A 22,298-nucleotide genomic window follows, 5' to 3' on the forward strand; every position below is an offset into this window, starting at 1 on the left:
TTGCCTTCTTTCCCACCGGTGCTATTCTATTAGTTTAGTATTTTTACAAACAAAATTCATTGAAAGGTCATCTTTCAACAGAAGGTGGCAGACTATCAGAGGAGCCGGTTCTGCAGGCGGAACCCTGTGCCGGAGGGAGAGCGCTCCTTTCATGTAGGACTGCAGTTATCCTCTGGAGGGTGCCAGCGTTTCAGTAAGCTGGTGTGGATCCACCATTCTTGTTACATCACCTACAGGTATCTGGCACATTTTAGTTATAATGCAGCAGAATGGAAGTTTACCTGATATCAATTGGTTGCTGAAAGAAATAGCTTTTCCTAAAATGACAAATTCTGTACACTTGCTAAACATTCAATGTCAAACTACATATTGTACTTCATTATGGCCAACGTACACACACACACTCCAAAGTTTCGGGAGTGACAACTGCATTTAAATGCGGGAGTGAAATCACTAAAGGCGGGTGTACACGGTACGAATTCTGACTATCGGTAGGTCTGGAGCTCTTGTACACGTCACGAGTGAATTTATTCGACGATCGCACGGACGGAGTCACACACACGACAACATTTTATTAAGATCTGACGAATTCTGAGGCAAGCATAAATTAGGTTTAAAAATATAGTTACATGAAGTTTTTTATTTGTAATAGTATCTCTCATTATTAATGTTACTGTATTTTTAATACAAAATGCAGCATTGGTAAGCATAAGAGACTATTTTCTTTGAAAAGCATTAAAATATCTTCCAATATTAATAGGCAATTATTAATGTAACTTCTTTTTTTAACTGTAGCAGCCACAAATTTATCACCCGTGCTCCTGCTTTGGCAATGCGGTCCCCACCCTAATGTTCACATAAAACGTTTAAAATTTCATATATTACATATAGGTCAGATTATAGAAATATTTATTGTGTAAATACATTTTATTAATAATAATAATATAATATTTATTAATTAAATTCGTGTTTATTAATTGTATTTCTATAAATTCTATACTTGTGACCCGTGCTAGCATGAGTCGGAATGCATGGTGTAATTTTGAGCTCTACGGGCAAAAGTAGTAAAAAAAATCTATTTTTAATCGAATTTGAGGTCTTCATAAAAATAAGTTAAATAAGCTCTCGTCTAGTGATCCCAATGCTCCGAATTAAAAATCTAAAATGATCTTTATTTGTACGTTTTCTGAGAAGTATACCTAAATCTTTCCCATGATGCGTGTCCGTTAGGGTTGCACGGTGTACCGGTGCTACGGTAGCATCGTGATGCTAAAGCTTCAAAATACCCGCGATGCCTCTCTATTTTTGAAACAGTAGTATCGTAGTACCGTAGTTAATGTTGCATATGCGCATTAATATTTATTTGAACACTTACATCTGCCTTTTTGCGGTGTTTATCTCCTAAATGAATGTGAGTTTTCATAGGCGTAATTTGCGGGTGGATGGGTGGGTCATGTCCCCACCACTTTTTGCCAAAGTCAATTTTGTCCCCACCACTTATTGTAAGATATTAAAAATACGGAGCGTCTATTTACCGTGCAAGTAACCCGCTTTGTAAGCAGAGGCTATTTATACTAACTCCGCCCATCAGTTTCAGATTGGAATAGACAAAATGTAAGAAAGGCGCACGAAACTTAACTGCTCTGGTGGCGTAGAGCGTAAAGCAAGTGTTACCTGCTTCATGTCGTCTTGGGTTCGCGACTGATGTTTGCTGAACTTTTTCCCTATCACATATCAGATTGTAAAGGTATTTATTTTTAATAAAATTATGAAAATATTTGAAAATGGCTGTTCAAGTCATACATGTACCAAACATTTTGCGCTTAATTGCAATTTGGTGCTATATATTCGTCCTTATTTTTCTCGACATGCGGTTGCTATCACCTATTGCAAGATTAATTACATTTTGATACTTGATAGAAAACTCCAATAAATGGAAAAAGTCACAACTTTGTAGTTTCATGAGTTCAAAAAATTTAGAAAGTTTGTTGTATATTTGTAGCCTATCAGGCAATGCCCGTAGTAATTAGTGAAAATAAGATTTTTTAAAGATATTATTTTCCATCTGTTTCCCCTGTATACTTGAATGTTTGTCCTTATTAGCAGGGGGTTGTCAAACACCAAATTTTTAACATGGGGAAAACACACATTCGTTTCAGTAGTTTTTGTTTCATCACGAATTAATACGTTTAATTACGTTCGGCAACAGCCATCCTTACATATAATAAAGCACAACATGCTTTAAATTATATATTGATGAAAACATGATATAGTTTAAAAACAAATGGAAGCAGATCTGATATGTGATGTGAAAATTTAGAAGAGTGAGATCAGCGGATTCGAACCTGCTTCACGGCAGTGTCAATATTACTTGTCACGCGTCTTTCGCACTAACGTTACGCCACTGAAGCCGTCGATAAAGCGGCGTATTTTTTACACTGTTTTCTAAAGGAGTCACCTACATGTTTCGCGCTTGTGATGTCCATGAATATTCCCAACGAGTTCTTACAGAAACAATTTATTAAAGTATTGTTTGTGTCGTCTTTGTCCCCACCACTTTTCAAAACAAAGTTACGCCACTGTGTGTTTTGAATGTCTCGGGCGAGTTGATGATTCAAATTGGCGATTTGAGCAAGTTGGTTAAATGATTCACTAACTCAGTGGAAAATTGACGCCAACTACTGGCCGTTTTAGTTCTGCATTTAAAGTAAGCCTAATATTTCCCTTTATAAAGACTGCTGTATCAATTAAATTTGTCCAACATTTGAATCAGTTCCTACGTGAAAAATGATCTAGTGTACTTTAGTATTTACTACAGTAAACTACTAAAACTCATAGATACTAGTGTTTTTGAGTCTTATCATAGTAAATATTTAAGTATACTACAGTATTTATAGTATTTACAAATGACTAAATGTAAATGTATTTGCTACAATTTATCCAATTACTACAGTTAATACAACAACATATTCTAGTGCAAAGTATAATACAGTTTACTATAGTAAATACAAAATGTTTAATCTAAATTTGTGTTTTTTGTATAGATTTGAATTATATGGCACAGCATCGTGATACTACTTGGTATCGAGATACTTCAGCTGGTATAGTATAGTAAGACATGTTTATGTTACCGTGACAACCCTAGTGTCCATCCGAAGCGAATGAGCGTCTGACATTTTGCTTTCGGTTTTAAAAAATGCAAGAATGAGGAAAATAAGTGCATGACTTGCTCGATGTCAAAAAAGTTAAGCATAACAACTAGTTCTTCGATTCCGTACACACTACGTGGTATTTCTGTAAATGCGGTTGTCACTACCTGCATTTTTCGAGAGTTAATTCGGTAGTAAAATGCAGTTTTCACTCTCGAAAATTAGTGAAGTGTGTGTACAGAATGTTTGGTGTTCAGCCGAATAAGTGAAATGGCCGAATAAATTTACTAAACACGACATGTGATATGATCAAGCAGCAACGAGCGCAGAGAGAGAGCGACGCGCGTGCGCTTTATTAATGTAGCAAATGTGTCGGCAGTGTGTGGAGCATTTTAAAGTGTCAGAGAAAGACACAGCTTGCCGCGGCGGAATACATATCTGAATGAAAGCGTCTTTAACTTGTGTACATCAGACTGGAGCGGGTGGTCTGACAGTAGCCCCACCGCTCGCGACATCCTTTGACATCCTACAGTGGTTGCGTGCACACAGTTCCCTGTACTAAACAACTTGTCAAAGTATGTTCTGTGCAGCCCGGGCCGGCCACGAATGCACCTTAGAGGACAGTCAGCTTTTGTGGGGTAGTTTGGATGAGAGACGTTAACTGAAATGGTTGTCAATCAGAATTGCTTGCATGGATGTTTTTTTTACTTTAAATCATTTTGCAGCGTAGCATATTTCCTACAGTTTTCGTTTATTCATATTTTTAGTTTATAATGTCGAATGACACTTTTTAATTCAGTGTTTTGTTGTAGGGGAGTGCAGTGCATTCTTTCAGCAGTCAGTCATAGGCCTAATTTCGGCTATTCTAGAAGGGAGAGGGCTCGATTTTTCTGTTTTAATTTAGCCTACTTGTTTTGCTCAATTTTATTTTAATTTATGTTGTATTATATTGGAAAGCAAGACAAAATATAAAAAGCACATTTCGACCATTCAGTTTATGCAATTGTGAAAAATTGGCTTAAAAGACATACGAAAAGCCATGTTCGGTATTCGGCCTTCAGTAAAGTGTTTCATTTTTATTAGGCCTTCAGTAAAGTGTTTCATTTTTATTCGGCTTCGGCCAAGAATTTTAATTTTTGTGCATCTCTATTGTAAATATTTAAATGCCACAATCCAGTATTACTATGATACAATTCAGCAGTATGAGCTGCTGTTGACATGTTTTATGCTTTGTTACAGTACGTTCAATTCTTTTCATGTTTCTTCACACAGATCAACTGGAGAGACGGTCGTCACTGCATTTGATGTGGACAAAATGTACACACCTCTGTTTTTTGCACGAGTAAAGAGCTACACAGCCTTTTCCGAGCATCCGCTGTAGGAAGACCCACTTCTCACTGCTTCCAGCTTTTTCTTATCAATGTAAAAGAATGGTGTGACTTTTTAGATTCCTATAGTCTTAACTGTAGCTAAAAACACTAAGTTTTGTTTTTGTGTATAGATTAAGATCTGTCACAATCTTATTATAAAGCATAGTAAACAATATATATAAATATATATATAATGAATGTTCAGTTTGTTTCTGTGAATTTCCTGAATATGTCTACCTGCAACTGCATCAGACAAATAAATGAGCTGGATTGTGTTTGCTGGTTTTCATTTAAATACATGTATGTAAATGTAGGTAAATTATGCTGTCTAATTCTGAAAGTTAACATCATAATAAAATTGACCCTATTTACTTTATAAATATGCACGACTGAGCTTATTTTGCACAATTCATCAGTACATGTTATTCCAAAACTAATCATATTTTCATAACTTTACATTCAAGTGTGTACCTCTGGCTTCTTTAATGTAATGCCAACTTTTCACTATCAAACAATGAATCCATGTTCACTTTAAAGTATAGAAGTGATTAAGAGTACCCATACAAGAGACCGCTATAGAGCAGCTTTCTAACAGGATATGCATAATTTTCACATTATTGTAATAGCAACGCCCCTTTTCTCAACCACCTGTTGGAATGTCTGTTGAAACAAACATCCTTCCACAAACAGATCTAGTGTGTGATATAGATAACAGATATAACCGGAACGTAATCGGCTCCCACTGACAAAAAAAAGACATCCAGAAAGATCTCATAATTTTACTCTGTGTTTGTGTTATAACTGAGTACAATTAAATAAAGAACCAATGAATTTACCGCATTGGAACATTGTATTATTGTAATATCTATATATGTGGTGAATAAGATATTAGACAAATTGTTTCTAAATGAGCAGACAAAATGAAGGGTGACAGAGTGAATAAAACTGCTTCATTACACAGTGTAAGCATTTGTTTTTAGTCTCTCAAAAAAGTGAAAACAACATACAGTAAATTAATTCATTCATGAAACAATATTTTGACACCAGGAGAAAAGAGGAAATATGAATGTAACCGCAGATTTGTACAGTATGTCAAAATTAAATCGAATCACTTTTAATGTCACATCACCACTTGTGGTGAGTGAAAGTCTTAAGTGCATGCTCCATAAAAAGCAGAATGCATTTGGAGACAACTGCATGACAATACAAACTCTGTATTGTAGATACAGTATGTAGTGCATAATACTATATTACTGTGTATGTGGGCACTATGACTTGACTGCATTGGGTCAGATGATCATGTGAGACAGAACAGCACAAATGAGACATTAAGACATTTCACAGGTGTTTAAACTGTGGTAGAGATGCTTTAATAAAGCTTTGTTATGCTGAAGTACATACACTGATATTATACTACAGCAATAGACAGATCTGTGCTAACATAATGCAGTAAATAACTGAGTGTGTAAACCTTTGTATGCATTCATTGCATTCAAGCTATTAACCTTGTGGAATCTGTCAAAAAACATCCAGGTTACACATTTTTGTTTTCTCTTTGACGTGCCAAGAGGATTACATATTTCGAAATCATCCACATATAGTATAAAATAAATAACTGAGCCCTCTGTAAGTAATAGATTCTCTTTGAAATTTAGTCCAACATGAAATGATTTATACACTGGAGTTTCATTGTGTATTTCTGATGTTCCTTCTGTACAGTTTACCACTTTATCCAAGATGGGTTGACAATTTAACACCTGCTGTAAAGATTTCAGAATTGGTACATACTGGAATGTTCTGTTTTTCTTTGGGTCTAATACATATTCAGTTGGCTCAACCGCATTAAAGTTACTCTTATAGTAAGCCTGATGTCTCCATGAAGTAGACAGAGGACTATTGTCTGCAATTGCACTGTGTATAGGATTTGACTTACAAAGTGTTGATGGCAACTCCTGCAGTACACTCTCCTCTATCTGGTAACTGTGATGCTGAAAGACTTGACTAACAATGTCTTGTGTAACAGGCACACTCAGAGAGCCAATAAAATACTGTATATAGTAAGATCATTACTAGCTGAGCTAGATACAAGAAAAATGTTCTCTAGCTTTAACAACACTGCAGCTAGTTTTACTTCAGTGTACTTCACTGTCTTTCTCTCATTCTATGTATGCTAATTCTGAACTGAAATCTATTAAACATGATTTGTTAAACACAGTAAAAGAATTGTTGGAACGTAAGCCTGTTGAATGCGTGTTGTGTGTACAAATGTTATAACACCCATCTACGATAAAATCATGCGTTTTGAAAGGCCAGAATCATAAGTAATAAGGCAAAAGAAAAATTATTTTTATGTAACCATACATTTATCCACTAAATTAAAATCAAACAAAAAAGTTACTATATGTTTAAGCAAAAAGGACTTTGTTGTCTATTCCTATTTTATCCTTTAATGAACATGTGATCATCTGTCAATGCTCTTGTCAAGTCTACTACCGTGTATACGCTGCTGCTGAATGAATGTGGCATTATCCTATTTGGTTAATTGGTCGGATACATTATTTTTGTCCTCATATCTACAAATAACAAGCTTGGTTAAGACACTAGTGCAAATCATTACATTATTAAGACTAGCCTCTTTCAAGAGTCATATATTAAAAAAACAAAACTCTAAATGCCTGAAAAATGTGCTAACTTGGACCTTATTTGTTGTAATGCTCTCTTCCCCTATTTTTTTTTATTCAATATGAATACCAAGAGGCTGGGCTGTGCAAATAGTGTATTATAGTGAATTAATAAGGAAAACTTCTTTGCTTGCATTGCTGTGTTACACAGATGCTGATGACAGAGTTGCAGTTGAAGAAACTGCTGTCAATCTGAACGAGATTTCCTGTTTTTAACCTTCTCATTGGGCATCACCCCATTAGTGTAACCATTTATTGATCCATTTGAGGAATTTGTTTTTCGTAATCCTCCATTTCTCTTATAAGTCTGTGGAGAAAACAATTAAAACATTTTAAGCCTTTTTTTAATAACATTAAAATATTCAAAATGTTAAAATAAGGATTTGTTAACCTTGATGTAGAAGTTTGCGAAGAGCAGGATTAGAGAAATCATATAGGTGATCTGGAAATACAGCCAGCCCATAGGGAAACCACATGGCCAAACCACAGCACAAGATGTTTGGAAAATAGTCAGGACAAACTGGACCTACAGTAAAACAGGAAAAAGCCATAAGTGTTCTGCTTTTACAGTTTTTTAGAATTGCTATGGCAATTTTTTTCAATCCTTTTAACAATTTTTCTAAACTCTTTGCACCGTTAGCACTTAGCACAACATCTGTCTGTGTAAGCTACTGTATGTGTGCAATTAACACATTTCTTGTTGCATTGACACAAAATGCATACATTTAACACAAATTTAAAATGCTTTAACTTATTTAACACACAAGCTTAACCAAGACCAAAACAATGTTTTTAACTGCCAAATTTACAAATGCTTTAATAGTTTTTGTCAGAACAGATAACATCACGTTCTAAACCTAACTTATAGGCAAATTAGGCAAATTTACCTAACAGTAAAGTCAAAGTGTGATTTGAAACACAAATATATCACCTGTATCTAATGAGAAATAGCAAATTGAAGTTATGCAAATATATAAATCACAGCCATAGTCCATATTTACGCATTCTGTCGTAAACATGTAAAGTGAGGACAGAACATTACCGTAAGATAAACCTTTAGTGAGGGATCCCCTTCCTAAATTACATATCCATCTATAATTTTTTTAATGTGTAAAGAAATACCTAAAATCTACTATGTTTCAGCTATGTTAAGCAATTCTCACATGTCCTGGAATAAAGATCTTATCAAGACCTTGTTGGTTTTATGTATATTGGTATTGGTTTATGTATAAAACCACAGAGTCCGGTTAAATGGAAAAGGCCATTAAAAAATGAAAGTAATTTGGCATTTATTGAAATGAAAGCATGAAGCTTTTAAAAGGATCTGGGTACTTGCCAGCTGCCCTTGAGTGATGTATTTTTTCCACCACAGATATGGTCTCAGGGCTGGGACAGCAGACAGGCCATAATACGAATACATCAGCACATGAATGAAACTGTTAAACGTTGCACCAAAATACGCTGATAGAAAAAGAGAGATATCAGTATTATTATTACATTCAAAGTGCCAAGTGTACAAGATTACATCACATGATTTAAAAAGGTTTTGACCAAAATGGAATAAAATAAAGCAGATTTGATGTCAAATAAAATAAACGGAGTGTCTATTTACACTGAGTACAAATAGCCCGCCTTGTCGGCAGAGACTGTTCGCACTAACTCTGCCCACCCAATATGTGATTGAAATAGAAAAACATTAAGAACAACGCCATGTCAAACAGTGACTCTACTGCCGTAAGGTGTAAAGTTTGTATAACTTGGCACGGGAGAACGGGGTTATCTACCTCTTGTTGAAAACGCTCTTTAACCTCTTTTTTATGTTAAAGGCATTTGTTTTCAATAAAATAGATTTATGACTTAAAATTCATTTTTATTCATAAAGTTTAAGTTTAGGGTAAGGTTAGGGGTAGGTGTAGGTCTTTAATACCTCAATTAGTTGCCATCATTTGAATAATTTTTATAAATATAATGATTTACACTGTTATTATTGCATAATGTTTAATGCACAACAATACTGAGGTGCAAATAGTAACGTTATCTGACACTATTTATAGGTAAATAGCATCTAACTACTATTTCTACTTAATTCAAAGAAAATACGGCTATGTTCGGTTATTGTAAACAGCATATCGCTAAGAAATGCTGCTATTTTCACTTAGTGTAAACAGAACCTACTGCTATTTAAACTTTGTGTAAATAGCATCTGTTGCTATTTTCACATAGTGTAAATAGCATCTATTGCTTTTTAAACTTAATGCAAAAAGCCGCTGCCCAAAATAAGGTTTTCAGCCTTCTGTGATTTGCACTCAGTGCTTAAATGGACCCCTTTTTTCAGTGAGAAACTTACAGTGGCCACATGGCACCCGGTTCAAGACAAACCACCAGATGTTGAGCATGGTGGCATGATGATAAATGTGCAAGAAAGTGATCTGATGGTTGTTTTTCCTCAAGATGAAAAAGAAAGTATCCATAAACTCAATGAGTTTGGAGAAGTAATACCACCACAGGACATTCATCATCTTTGGAGATAAACAGGTGAAAAGAGATTAAAAATGCTTCTAAATTTAAAAACATTAATGATATCACAATACCAAATGTCTCAAGTCACACAAGCTACTGTGAACCTTTATAGACGGTTTTATTGGATACACACGCTTAGCCCAAAGTAAACTTCTGATCTGTGTTTGTTTATCAGTCTAGGGTGTGTTCCCCAAAAGCATTGTTAGCAAACTCTGGTCGCAAGTTCCGTCGTTCTAGCATAGTTCACCGATTTAAGTGTTTCCCAAACCTTCGTTCTAACGATCAATCGCAAGCAGCATCGCAAAGTTGTGTGGTTGGAACTACAAGTCTAGAGCTGTGGTTAAAGCATAGTTCCTTGATATTATGACATGTAGACTTACATGCATCATGCTTTTAAGCAAAGCAAACAAAATGCAGTGCATTCTTTATCCATCATTCTAAATATATACAAATTCAATTTTACATATTTAGTTTGTCAAGAAAATAGAATAGCTGTTTTTTGAAAATGTCGCTGTTCGGGGAACGCACCGCTGGCTAGTGGTTAATAATATGATTTATTATTTTTAAATCTATTTATATAATTATTGATTTATATGTATGTTTTATTATTGTATTGCATAAACAATACTATTAAAAAACAAAATATTTTTTGTATATTCATTTTATTAAATAAACACTTAACACTTAGCATTTACGTTCTTCCAGGTTCTTCTATACTGGTAACCCAAAATAATACTGACTAGACATACTTTAAACTTGCTAGCTAATGTCATTTGCTTGTTATTTTGTTTGCTTGTTATCAGAAATAATAGGGACTCTATTCTTTGCGGATGTGTACCGGAAGTTAAGTTTGGGCCACAAAAAGTGTGCATGCGCAATAACGTTCATGTTGTTGCTTTAAACCATCTATATACCGTCTGGTTCACCCAAAAAAATAAAAACTCTGTTGGTCAAAATCTGTACATGACTCTATCTTCTGTCCACAAATAAAATATATTTTCAGAAAAGTCTGAGTGGTTTTGTTTTTATACGGATGTCAATGGGGGCCAATATTGTTTGGTTATCAACAGTTTTCGAAATATCTTTTGTGCTCTGGAGAAGAAACCAAGTCATATAGGTTTGGAATGACATGAGGATGAGTAAGTAAATGATGAAGACATTTCACTTTAATGAAATATCTGCTGCCAAATAACTGTATGGAAATATTTATGTGAAAGAAATAAGTGAAAAATAAGTTAAAACGAAAAGTGATGCATGACAGGACATCTAAAGGGGTTGTATAATTAGCAAATCTAATAGGTTGTTTGCACATGCCGCCAGCCCCTGCCATACCCAAATGATGACCCTGTCTGCGCAAAGTGCAGATGGAGGGAATCAAATGATTTTCTCCATAGGAATTCATTATCACAAACTCAAAATAAAATGTTTTTGATTGTTCAAATCGATCAAACCATGAAAGGTGTTTTTATTGTGTAGCCAAAGTTGATGTTCATGAAGGGGGGAAATGCAAGTATTGACTGAAAAATGGAGTTAAAAGTGGATTGTGAACCTGAATCTGCGGTTGGGATGAGCCGAGTCGGATGACTTCCTAAAATGCTTAACAAGGTTTTAACGTACCTAAACAATGACCAGGTGAGCTCAAATTTCGGTTAAACCTTGTAATAAACACTAGCTGCTGTTAAAAGAACAAATCCTTATTAAACTAATAAAGTGAGAAATCTTGCGTTAAGCGTTCTCCCCCATAGAAATCCATTATAATGAAACAGCTTAAAGTACCGAAACAACAACCACTTAAAACCAAATTTCTATTCAACCTTAATTGTAATAAACACTAGCTACTGTTAAGAGAACAAGCATTTATTCCAGGGAAAAGAATAGACTCGCGTTAAGCTTGTTCTTCATAGAGGTTCATTATGAAGATTACAGAGAGTTCAGGGAGCAATAAACAATATGTCATACAGGAGAAATAATACAATAGGTGCTAATACCAAGTATTATTATGTTGTCATGTTTATGTTTGATATCAGTGATAACAGTGATAAATTATTATTATTATTTTTATTTATTTTTTGTGGTTGTTGTTTTGGTATGTTAAGCTGTTTCCTTATAATGTTTTTCTATGGGGAAGAAACGCTTAAAGCAAGATTTTTCACTTTCCATTTCCATTTTTATCCATTTAACAAGTGTTTATTACAAGAAAGGTTTGGCAGAAATTTGGGCTTACCTGGTCGTTGTTCAGGTCGTTAAACAAATAGGTACTTTGAGTTTGTGAAAGTGAATTCCTATGGAGAAAATCACTTGATGCCCTCCAGGTGCGGCTCGCATCAAAACCACGTGATTGCAAACAACATATTGCATGATTTGCTGCTACAACACCAAGGTTAGGGTTGCTGCGAAAAACAGAATAAATGTTGTATCATATTTTTTAATAGCATTTTAATCAAAACATTTCATCAATAATAAAGGAATAAAGCCTTGTTGTTGAAGTTTTGTTGTTTTACCCTATTATCAGCCTCTCCTCCGCTGTGAGTGTTTTGGCAGAAGAAGTTGTAACTGCCTTGATATACTGATATCACTAGCTGTAGACAGAAAGATACAGCAAACAACATCATCAGTTTCACATCATTCCGGTCTACCCAGCAAAGATGTTCCTGTAATTGATTGGTTGTGTTAATAACTATCCACAACTATCCTTCCCAATAAATAAAACACATGGTATTGCAATGGTATTCTGTGACATACCATAAGGTATTAAAATGGTAACCATTCATTAAAATACTGCTGTGGAAATATTAAGAGACCACTCCAGTTCAACATTAACAATCAACAATTCTGCATTTATTTTAGCAACTGCAGTAAAGTATCTAATGAATTTTAACAGAAACAAACCTCTGGAATCACACAAAATCCCCCAACAGCAATGTGAAAGATTTAGAGAAGTAAAACAATAATATCACTGTGTGTTGTTTAAATATGAATGTGAACTTCAAGATCTGCAAACATGATTATTTTTTGTTATTTTGACCAGTTTGACCGGAATTTGGGAGCAATGTTGTCACTAGTTCACAGAATGAAAGAAAACTGATCATTTTATTAAAACCGTATTCAGAAATACTGAAATGATTTTGAAGAGGTCTCTTGAAGTGTTTTTATATCAAAATTCAATATATCAGCAGAATACATGATGACAACGTCCAGCAGCACTCAAAGCCAAAGGTTAAATTTTACAAGGAATAAAAATACATACATTATAATCAAATGTAAAACAATGTTGTGAAAAGCAGAACTGGACTGAACACTGTGAATTGTTTTTATTTCAGAGCCCTCTGGCACACCAATATGTACTGCTGATGCATGGAAATATTTGTACTGCCGAGTTGTACAGAAAGTGACCACTTAACTATCAATTTTTTAAATTCTCTAAATTGTTTGACCTTGTTCCTAGCATCTCTCTTCTCACAGTGCACGCCTGATCTGTTATTGTTCACTGTCTCTGTCTGAATAACACACTTGTTCAAACATTGGAGTGAATGCAGAATGCAAGATTCTGGGTTCAGAACAGCTAGGAAACAAACAAATCTAGTTCTGATTCCGATATCATATAATGACTCCAGTTCTACATCAAATCTATTGAAATTATGTAATTATAATCATTTATTAGCATAACATCTTTTTTTTAAGTGTGTATCTCTAAGCATTGCTGAATCAGTGAGTATAAGCCTCACAAGCAGTGGCATATGCAGAATTTCATTATTGGATGGGCCCGTGTTAAATTTCACATAACAGCGTTTCCCCTATATTCATTCTGCCGTGCGCTTCTCTGCCCCGAACAAAACAGTGTTTCTAACTTAGGAAGTCTGTCTCTTGATTTAGTCACTTTTATGAGCCATCTAGTGGCTTTTTTTGAGAAGAGGCGCATAGCGACAAATCTAGCGACTTCTTGGATAAACCTTAGCTTTCATTTAGTGGGAAAATGTCTTTCCCGGTGCAGGGATCCCTTCTCTCTGCATTGGCAGGAAGAAGCAGCAGCGTACGACAGGTGCCTTCTGAATAAAATGAGTACAAAACAGTGTTTCCAACAACCTGTCACTGTTATCGACTGTTTGGATATATAAATATGAACAAAGTTCATCAGTAAATATGCACAAGGTTACCAGACAGAGGCTGTATGAAAGAATACAGTCGAAATCACCACTTTTATGGTATCTGATATAGACACCATATAAGTCTGAACTGACAACAGAAACTGAAAATATGTAAATTAGAATGACTTTATTGTTGTAAATATAATCTATGAGTTGAAATACCCTCGAGGTTGTCTTATATCTTAAAAGGTACGTTTTTTTACATTTATTTAGTGGTGTTTCCTTGCAAAATGTGAATATTATATTGATATAATTTTTATCAGGTGTGTAACTGCCTTACTTTACCAATATATAGTCTTCATTATTGGATAATCCACAATGCTTTTACATACATTGCAAAATGTTTACATACACACAAATATGATGATGTTGTAATATATAGGCTAAAGAAGTATATAATAATAGACTACTCGTTAATGCCGTTCACAACACATTATACGCTTACATAAGAACGTGAGTCAGGAGGTGCTTGTTGAATTAAGTTTAACAAATGGACAAATTACTCTTATAGTATAATCATTGACAAAGACTGCCCTTTTGTTTCTTAGGAAAAAATGAAATTGAAAATATTTGAAAATTGCACTTAAGAATATTCTTAAGAACTTTCTATAATTTATCTTAAGAAAGTTCTTATATTTTCTCATAAGAACCGTTTTGTGAATCTGGTGTGTTTGTGTGGGAATTATGGAAGAATCTGATAGAACTGAATTGGTAGAGGTGTGGTAGTGTGTGCTGCTTGAATACGCCATATAATAATAATAATTTTTAATAATTGTTAATAGAAATTTGTTTCGACATCGCGCTAGCTAACACATTATGTTAGGCTAACTGTATGCAAAGTGCAAAGCGTGAAAACAAACTCACACGCACAAAATGCCTCAGGCAAGATAACCGCACATTGGCACAGATGTCAATCAAATTCATTAAGGGGCCGCTATCCCAGAAAATGCACTTTTAAATGTTTTTCTACCAGAAGTAGAGTCGCCAGCGTGCGTGCAGAAACACCCTGTAATTATACAAATCCATCTATTCTTCTTTTGTAATCTCCTTTAAACCACAACAGTGACACAAAACAGGCTGTTGGTGATCCCCTATCAATGTGATGTCACATTGATTTACGCCCGCCCATGACCGCTCACAGACTCCGCCTTATGAGCGCGTAGTTCCACCTTCCGCCAGAGACACGCTGTCAGCCATTTTCAGGCAAGAGCAGATGTAGCCAGCGACAAAAATGTCTAAGAAACAACAAAGGTGTGCTGTTGTCAGATGTAAAATGAAATATAAAAGTCTTTATGTTCCATCAACGTGGGAGCCGGAGAATTCGACGGGTTAGGATGCCGGTAGCTCTGGCCCCCGGGAAGAAGCAGTCGGGAAGAATTTACTTTTTTTGGATCGACAAACCAACATTCACCGGTCCGTATCTCAGGTCCGGAAAGACTTAGAGAAACGAGCAAGGACTCGTTGGAAAGGTCTCCGCCGGGGCTTTTGAATGACGCTGACCTCGAGTCGATGCGACCCCTTGTTCGGGAGCTAGAGCTCCCGGTATCCGGAAAGGTTGAAAAATCGAAGCTCCGGGACCAGGTGGCCCAGCGGCTCGAGCCCGGGCTCGTTCGAAAGGCCCGGCCAAGACCTTTCCAATGAGCCCAGGCTCGAGGCACTCATCAGACACCCATCATTGGTCGAGAATGCCCGGAAGACCAGGCTCCGGCCAGTCACCTTCCACCAAATGTATCTCCGGCTCCTGCGGTCGCAGCGAGTCAACGCGGGTCAGTATGGCATGGGTTTCACCAAAAAATTGATTATCAAGAGTGGATCAGTACCAGCTGTTCGTGATCAAGCTTCATCTCCGGAAGAAGTAAGCAATACACATCGTTTTTAAATCGCCTTTCCTAAATAATGTGTTTAGCATGTTAGCGGCTGTTGTTTACATGTTCGCGGCTAAACCTGAGACTTTACATTGGTCCAAAGACAGGTGTTATGTTGTAACGTTAGTGGTAAAATGCATCGCGCCCATCGGTTCAGGAGACTTGTGACCAACATAATTTCTGTAAAGCTTATTCACTACAACGAAAGAAAGTTATAGCAGTGTCTTTCTCGGTGAGTTCAGTGTTTTCTCGTATGTCCTAAGTGCGACAATACTTAGATCCTCATTTGTAAGATAAAGGGGTTACGCAGAAATTGCTACTCACAACGTAATAACACCTGGTTGCTGATCTTTACATACCTGTCTGTCATATACAGTACAAGTACTCTGAATGCATGTTTTTGCCTATATCCGTGTTTATGTCTGTTAGTAATATGCATGCACATGATTAATCATCAATGGCCAACATTTCATACAGCAAATGGTTAGCATATGTGGTTCTAACCTTGTTTTTGTCTTTTCCATTTAATTCATATTTATGAAAAATGCATTAAGGTGATTTTTATTGCAGTTAGTGTGTGGTTTAGGTTGGACAGGGCTTTACAGATGTAATTGTGCTTTCCGCCATATTGCTTGTCTTAATGCATCCAAAGCACGTGTAAGCGCTCTACCTCCTATTTTGCATACGGGGAGTGGAGCAGAAGCTCATTTGCATTTAAAGAGACACACACAAAAACGGCGCACTTTCCATTGCAGCCACAAATGGCCATGTTCAACATATTGTAATGAAAGATATGTGGTGTATTTTGAGCTGAAACTTTACAGAGACATTCTGGGGATATCACTGACTATTTGTACATTGCAGAAAAAACCTGGATTAGCGGCCCTTTAAGCATCCAAAACGACATTTGAATATTTTAAGATTTGAGATGACACAGTCATGTTTGTAATTATGTTAAATACAATAACATCATTGTGACAAGCAGAGCAGGACGAGGGCCGTGAGGGCACGGCGCGAGGCCAGAGCTGTGCGTTGCACCGGTCTCACATCTCTCAAGGAGGAGCTCGGAAGCATAAAAGGAGGAGCGACAACAGTGAAGGACGAGAGAGAACCAGGCCTGGACTTTATGTTATGTTGTCGACCGTGAGGGAGCTGTCGGCATTTTACTTTAGTTTTGTTGTTTGTTTATTTTATTAAAACTTGGTTAAAAGTTTCCCGCCTCCTTCTTCCTTACTTTGAACCTTGTTACAATCATAATTTAATAAATAAAATATTTTGTAATACTGGGTGGGCGGTTCATAAAGTGGATGGTGGCTACGCCCCTGCTCACAAGCATAAAATACCTGTATACAGTACACTCAGTGCCAGATCTTGATTTAGTTGATGAAAGTGCTGACTTGCCCTTAGAAAGGTCATAGAGCTGCTCTGTGCCATTGTCAAAATAGTTACAGAAATACAATTAAAGGAACTGTGCTAACTAATGTGATAAGAATAATTTGATCTAATATTTTTAAACGGAACCAGTTCTGCACTGTATCCAAGACCCCGGATAAAAGTTCCAATAAACATCTGCCGTTGTGTTGCGGGTGAACTTTTACATCTCTTTTGTCCACTGCATTTAGGAGAAGACATTAAATAAATCCCCAGGATTGTTAAACTGTCTCAATGAAACTGTTATTGCATTGGTCTGATGCACCTTATCAGTGGTAAATCGACAATAGGAGCCAGAACTTTACATGTGCTGGAGAAAATGTGCTACAGGGTGTGTTAACATTGCCAGGATATACTATGTGGTTGCTAGGGTGTTATGGGTGGTTTCTAAGTGCATGCTAATTGACTCAAGCCAATGCACATAAATCACAAATCTAAATATGAATAATGCTTGCCTTTGTGAGCATCACTGAGGACTCCCACTCCCATTCTTTTGTTTTATACACTGTAAAACTATGCTGTAACTTAACCGCAGTTTTGTTAGATTTGATTACTACTTAATATTTTCCTATTAGTACTGGTTTTAATTTTAGCTAAACTTTAATCAAAATTAAAACACTGAGCAAGAAGAGACTGGTCACATTACTGGCATTACACTGCAAAAAATGACATTCTTCCTGAGCATTTTTATTTTGTTTTTAGTAAAAATATTTTAAACTTCTTAAATTACACTACATTTACATAACAGTAAAAGTAACCTTTAGTCTTGTTTAATGAAAGAAAATATAAAAACTAGGAAAGTTTATGTTTAAAACAAAATTGTAAGTTAAATCTACAGTAAGTTATTAGCAAACCTGCTGCAAAACTACAGCAAAGTTTTACAGTGTAGCTATTTCTTTGTTTGTTAATGCAAGGGTAAACAACGTAGAAAGAGTGACAAACCAATCACTGAATTAAGAAAAAAAAAAAAAAAAGAAAAATACAAAAACAACAAAAAAATAAATAAAATCAGAAAAAAAAAAAGATTATAAAAAATTTAAAAAAAAAAAAAAAAAAAAAAAAAAAATATAAGAATAAAAAACAAAATGAAAAAAAAAGAACAAAATAAACAAAAGAAAAATATGAACTTTAAAAAACAAAAAGAATAAAAAACAAAAAAAAAAAAAAAAAAAAAAAAATAAAATAAAAATAAAAAATAAACAAAAAAATAAACAGAAAAAAAAAAAAAAAAAGAAGAAAAAGAAAAATACTAAAAAAAAAAATTAACAAGTCACATGAATTGTGTGAGACACAGTAAAAAGAAGCCAGGCTTATTGAAATTCATCTGTTGTAAAACTGTCTTGAATATCTCCAAATTGCAATTTAGTAAAAAAAACATGTGGGGTGCAGCCTAGTCCATTTGTATTGTTAAAATAAAATAGACTGCTAAACTGCTAAATTCAATTCAGTTTTTTTGCCCAAACAACCTAAACCCAAAATGTTTTTATTACTGAACTGTATTGTTTCACATGTCCAGAGGAAAAAAGTATAATTTAATTGTAATTTTGAAAAGAATTGTAATTTTGAATATAATAGATGATGTATTTAACCAATAACCAGTAATCCATTTGCAAATACTACAAAACACATTTTTAGCCACAAGAACAAATCCCTGTGCCATTTTGAGGAAATGTGTATGTTTAACTCAACTCAACACAACTTTATTTATAGTATAGCGCTTCTCACAATTTTCATTGTTTACAAAGCAGCTACATGAGACATATTGACTATAAGCAAAACAATTAAAGTTATACCTGTAAAAACAAGAAAAAGGTGAAAACACAGAAGACAGACATACCCACACACAGACACTCCACACACACAATATGCACACGTACTAACACACATAGACATAGACGCACGCACGCACGCACGCACGCACACACAAGCACACATTTAAGATAAAGGAGAGAGAAACACAGGTCAAATATTAAACAGACTAAATACCTATATTAATTAAGTACAACTTTAAAATTCTAAACCGACCTCATAGAACATGTAGAGTGACAGAAGCGTCAGGACGAGATTATATGGAACTAGCAGAGCTCTGCAGGAGTATGCCTGTTTATTCTTCATGTATTTTGGTCCCATCCACACAATCAGAAGGTACAAAACAGTGAAGGTAAAAGTGGGGATGTAGTCATCCAGTAGAAGCCATCCTCGAACCCGGGGATCTAAAATAGATGAAAAAATTACCTCACATTTATGCAACAGAAAAAAGTAAAACATTGTTTAATAAATAAATACATTCAATGTTATTTTTTATCTACACCTTTAAAATAACCAAGCCTTGTAGGAAAATTGGAAATCTGCAGAGACTGGTGTGAGTTTTATGCAATTTATAGTTTTTATAATCGCTTTAAGTCATCCATTCAGAATAAAGTAAAAACTTCATTTTCTAATGTTGATTTTTCTACTAATTGAAATTGGCCTGATGCTGCGTGGTGTTATTCTCCGATAACATATATAGCGTACACATATACATATACTGTAGCGTACACAGTACTGTGCACATCAAAATGAGAAACACTGCCTGGCTAAATCATCAGTTACAATCTGATTGGCTTTCTTTTATGGAACTTTCAAGTTTTAAAAGTTGTTTAGGAGAACAGGAGAATTAAAACGTGGAACTTGGAATAAACAAAATGGTGTGGAAGCTGTTCTTATTATAGTAACCTTTTTATCCTTAAATCCTTTCATGTCCTTTTAGTAATCTGTATTGGTGTGAACAGCCTTATTTGCAGTATGTCTATTAAAGTTGTGTTTACATGTGTTTCTGAAGAAATAACTAGACCCTGCCAAATGTTGCCATGTTAGTGGAATCAGACATGTCTACCATGTAAAACACACCATCAAAGAATCAAAAGGCAGAAAGAAAGACAATTTAAAGCTGGTAAAAAGTTGTATTCTTCTTACCCCTGGGTCCCATCCAAGAGTCAATATATGTGTTAAATCTGTGATTAAAGGTCTCCATCTTCAACCTTTGAGGGCAATCAGAAAAAGATTAGTTCAACTTTTTAAAGGTAGTACGTCTTAATTACAGAAGTTAAACTGTTGGTAAAAGTACCAGAACATATCAGACATGTCTAAAGGGACAGTAGTAGTAAACCTTACTGCATATAAATCCTTATCTACTACTGTCTCTCATGTTAAATTCCCTTGTTGCCCTCATAAAGCATCAAGTGTGCTTAGAAAGGTCTCTAAGAAAGCCTTTATTGCCATCAGAGCTACAGAAGTGTACATTCACGAAACAGGCTAGTTTTCTCTTGAGTCCATTACAAGGAAAGACACTGCCGCAACAAAATTAAGATGTTTTTGTTTATTGCCTACATGCTCTTTGTAACTTGCAGATATACACAAACACATCGAAAATACGCATAAAACACATGTATACACCGTCAGCAAATTAGCTCAACTGGATGCATAATTAAACAAGAATTATGACGAATAGATAATGGCACATTTGCCGTCAGATATCCTAAATGAGCTGCTTTATACAACAGGACTCCAAAGAAAACAAATTCAGATTTGCTTGCTAAACTCTAAATCTGATTGCAATGTTTTACTCTTCCTATGCGTCATATTCCCTGATCAAAAGGGAATCTTGCCCTTTTAATCTTTCCTGTCGTTTTCTGACACTTGAGCATTTCACACGCGTGTCATCCTGCCTCAGGCATCAAATGACGTTAACAATGACCTGTCAAAAAAGAATATTCAAATACATCTTACCTCTGTTCTTCAGTAGCCAACTCCGCAGTATAGTGACACTTCGTAGGTCAGTGTAAGAGTATAAGAAAAGCACATAAAGTAATACGCGTCATGAGTGATGCGTATAACGGGACTTTATACTGGCGTGGTGGGGCAAAGTCTGAGCACACTGCGACCTCCTCTCACTTCATTGTCCTGCTGATTTCAGATAACGTACAACTGTGCAAAGACTTTCTATTAAATTGGAAAATGTGCACATTAATAGATTAATGAGATTAGAGATTAATAAATACATTTAGAAAGTCTGGTTATTGATAACAATAACATGCAATCTGTTGTCATGACTGCCTTGTCACACGTGTATTCACAGCACTATTAAATACTGTGCTTGAACTGCATACAACTTATGTATGCATTATTTTGAATAATATCAGTTATGAGAGGAAACCAGACGACTCGTGCGGGGCGTGAACAAAGTCACCCCATTCATCTGAAGTTACAGCAGACCAATCACAACACCGGTCTCATGTGGAGCCAGAGCGGACCAATCACAGCGCTGCTCTCATTTGGCGCCACAGCAGGCCAATCACAGTGTTGCTCTCACGTGAAGCTGGAGCAGGCCAATCACAGCGTTCTTCTGGTGTGGAGAACAAGCGGACAAATCCCCTTGCTTCAATCACAGCACGTTTATGGAGTCAATTGAGTGTCGCATATATTTTATTTTTGCAAAATAAAAATTTAGCAAAAAAAATTCAACTGCAAACAAAAGTAAAGTTTTGCAAAAATAATAAAGTTCTGAGAGATTTTAGCAGCAATGATTTTGCAACACATCTTTTCCTTTGCAGTATCTACTAATTGATTTGCACCCCATCCTTTAATTCTGAGTTTCAGCTACCTTTGCGCTTCACTTTTCTGTGCGTTTGGCTTTGTGGCCCTGGTTTGACGTGGGGGCAGAGTCAACGGATTGGGGCGTGTATAATGGGTCTGGGCATGCCTTCCTCGTTACGTTATCAGAGTCACAGACTGAGTGCAAGAGATCGATCGTCATGGCAGAGCAGAGGAGGCAGATCTCAACAGTGGCGATCGGTGCCTCCTCTTCAGGGGAAGCAGTAATTCCAAGTACGTGTTCAGCGCTTCACGTGAACCTATGTGCATCACGCATCGTGTCAAAATTCTTGCCCGCTGGAGACGCGTCGAAAGGGTTTATGATAAAAGAAACGCTCACGTTCAGAAGACACTGCATTAACACTTAACTCTGATTACACATGAGACTAAGCGAGTATCTAGCAAACGCTAGTGTCTCTTTTATTAAAAACCCTTTCGACACGTCTGCAGCAGGCACGTTGTGCTGTCCTCATTATATGTTTTGTATATAACTTGACAGCCAGGT

General features: G+C 35.8%; 2 protein-coding genes across 2 annotated transcripts in view; one reads left to right on the forward strand and one right to left on the reverse strand.

The window, feature by feature from the left end:
- The window catches only part of fbxo9 (F-box protein 9), a 51,315-nt gene extending 46,026 nt beyond the window's left edge, over positions 1-5,289 (forward strand). Inside the window, exons 12-13 of the mRNA XM_057342536.1 lie at positions 82-236; positions 4,422-5,289. Coding sequence (XP_057198519.1) covers positions 82-236; positions 4,422-4,530 — 264 coding nt within the window. The 3' untranslated portion in view covers positions 4,531-5,289. The remainder of the gene's footprint in view (positions 1-81; positions 237-4,421) is intronic.
- A 577-nt stretch (positions 5,290-5,866) lies between these two features.
- On the reverse strand, positions 5,867-21,379 carry elovl5 (ELOVL fatty acid elongase 5). The gene is made up of 8 exons (XM_057342541.1): positions 20,930-21,379; positions 20,117-20,181; positions 19,187-19,374; positions 12,222-12,299; positions 9,548-9,719; positions 8,537-8,661; positions 7,592-7,726; positions 5,867-7,507 (listed from the first exon to the last, which is right to left on the reverse strand). Exons 2-8 carry the CDS (start codon positions 20,172-20,174, stop codon positions 7,388-7,390), a joined length of 876 nt encoding a protein of 291 aa, XP_057198524.1. The 5' UTR covers positions 20,175-20,181; positions 20,930-21,379; the 3' UTR covers positions 5,867-7,387.
- Between the last annotated feature and the right edge of the window lie 919 nt (positions 21,380-22,298).

The sequence above is a fragment of the Triplophysa rosa genome, linkage group LG9 (assembly GCF_024868665.1).
Source record: "Triplophysa rosa linkage group LG9, Trosa_1v2, whole genome shotgun sequence".
Taxonomy (NCBI): domain Eukaryota; kingdom Metazoa; phylum Chordata; class Actinopteri; order Cypriniformes; family Nemacheilidae; genus Triplophysa; species Triplophysa rosa.